The sequence below is a fragment of the Plasmodium reichenowi genome, chromosome 13, assembly GCF_001601855.1.
Source record: "Plasmodium reichenowi strain SY57 chromosome 13, whole genome shotgun sequence".
NCBI lineage: Eukaryota > Apicomplexa > Aconoidasida > Haemosporida > Plasmodiidae > Plasmodium > Plasmodium reichenowi.
In genome coordinates, this window is record NC_033658.1 from 618,189 (window position 1) to 620,289 (window position 2,101).

At 18.7% G+C, this 2,101-nt stretch overlaps 1 protein-coding gene across 1 annotated transcript in view; it reads right to left on the minus strand.

The window, feature by feature from the left end:
* Nucleotides 1-1,186, minus strand: part of PRSY57_1314800 (transcription factor MYB1, putative) — a gene marked incomplete at both ends in the record, with an annotated part of 1,245 nt that extends 59 nt beyond the window's left edge. Inside the window, one exon of the mRNA XM_012909084.2 lies at nucleotides 1-1,186. This exon is cut by the window's left edge and continues 59 nt beyond it. Within this exon, the coding sequence (XP_012764538.2) occupies nucleotides 1-1,186 (1,186 nt within the window).
* Nucleotides 1,187-2,101: the final 915 nt, after the last annotated feature.

Here is a 2,101-nt window from a genome sequence, read left to right on the forward strand (position 1 = left end):
TTTCATCATTCAGAAATTTTTTTTGTTTTTCTTTTTCAAAGAAATTAAGATTAGTTTTTCTCTTTTTTATTCTACTAGTATTTGAATTAAGACTTTCCATATGTTTTTTAACTTCTGCCCAATTTTTATCCCCAATTATGGATACCAATATTTGTAATTGTATATCTTCAAGAACGTTAAAAGCAATTCTTTCTAATTTAACTTTTTCTTTATTTTCATATAATTTCTTTATTTTAATATATTGTTCAAAACACGACAAAGGACTTCTATTGGTATTTAATTCTCTTGCAATACACTTCCAGTTCCTTTGTTCATATTTTTTACTTAAACATAATAATTTATCTACTTCATCTTTTGTCCATTTTTTTTGTTTATCATCTTCAAAGCAACCATAATATAACCACATCTTTTGACATTCTTTAGCATTTTGACTATTCGATAGTTTTTCTGAAATTTCATTCCAAAAGGTTTCAGAAAAATAAAGGAAATTATGTTCTATGTTTTTATCATTTTTTGTATAAGAAAAAATATTATTTGAGTTATCCTGTTCTTTTTCAATAGGTTCATAACAATTTTGTACGTGTGTAATATTGTTTTTACTTATATTATCATTTATATTTTTATTTACATTATCGTCATTCCCTTTATGGTGTGTATTTTCCTTGTTATATTTATCAAAAAATAATTTTATTTGGCTAAAAATTTGCTTTGGCTCACTTTGTTCAATAATTTTTTTCCTATTAATTTTTTCCTCACATGATAAATTTTGATCTATTAAATAATAACATGCATACTTCTTTAAAGTAATATCAACAGTTTCAAATAATTTATCTATATCTTTTTTGGTCCATGAATTCTTTTTATATTCATATTTTTTTCTATAATTTGATAACATTAATTGTGAATCTAATATTTTTAAAGCATCTTCATTTGATGGTATAAATCCTATTTTTTTATCAAAAAATAAAGACATATGTGTTTTATCATCACATTTCATCCAGTTTATTCTAGTTGGTTTTTTACTAGCTAATATTTTTATTTCATTATATTTTTTATTTATATATTCATTCAAATTATTTATATTATCATAAATGTTTTCTATCAATTTGTCGATAACATCTAAATGCCTGACTAACTTTTCTTCTAAAATACATAAACACTCATATTCATTATTATCATTAAACATTTTTCTTTTTATTATTATTATTATTATTATTCTTTTAATACTTTATTCAATATCTAGTAAAAGATACGAAAATATTTTTATTTGCAATGGTAATATCATAATATTATCACATCAGGAATATAACATAAAATGAATGATAAGAAATAAAGGTTTACATAATCATCTATGCTTATTTATTTTTATTTTTTTTTTTTTTTTCAAATGGACACTATACCCATATAATTATCATAAAATAAAATATATACATATAAATATATATATATATATATATATATATATATATATATATATATATAATATAATATAATTAATAGACAAAAAAAAAAACTACGAATTTGTACTACAATCAAACTTCAAACATAATAATATTATGTATATTAGAAATAATATATACATATACATATATATATATATATATATATATCATTTCTTCAATTTCAACATATATATAAGAATTAAAAATAATGAAATATATTCATGTTCGGAAAAAATAGTTAATTAAATTTTTTTTTATATTAATAAATATCAAATGTCATATCTTTCATCTCCCCCTCATCAAACAAAAAAATTATGTATATATATTTCCCTTTTTATAAATAGAATATATCTTTATTTGTCACCCTTTCTTATTTTATACATATATATATATATATATATATATATTATATATGTATGTATAATTTTATAACCCTTCTTAATTTAAGGGATTAACTAAAAATGTATGTCTTTTAAAAAGCATGAACAAAAAAAAATGTTAAAATATTATTTTTACAAAACATAAATATAATATGATATATTTATTTATATATATGAGAGATTATTAGACTCATAAGAATATTGTGTATATTCTTTTTTAAAAGGATATAATTTTTTTTTTTTTTATATTCCTAAAATTACACAAATATATAATTCATG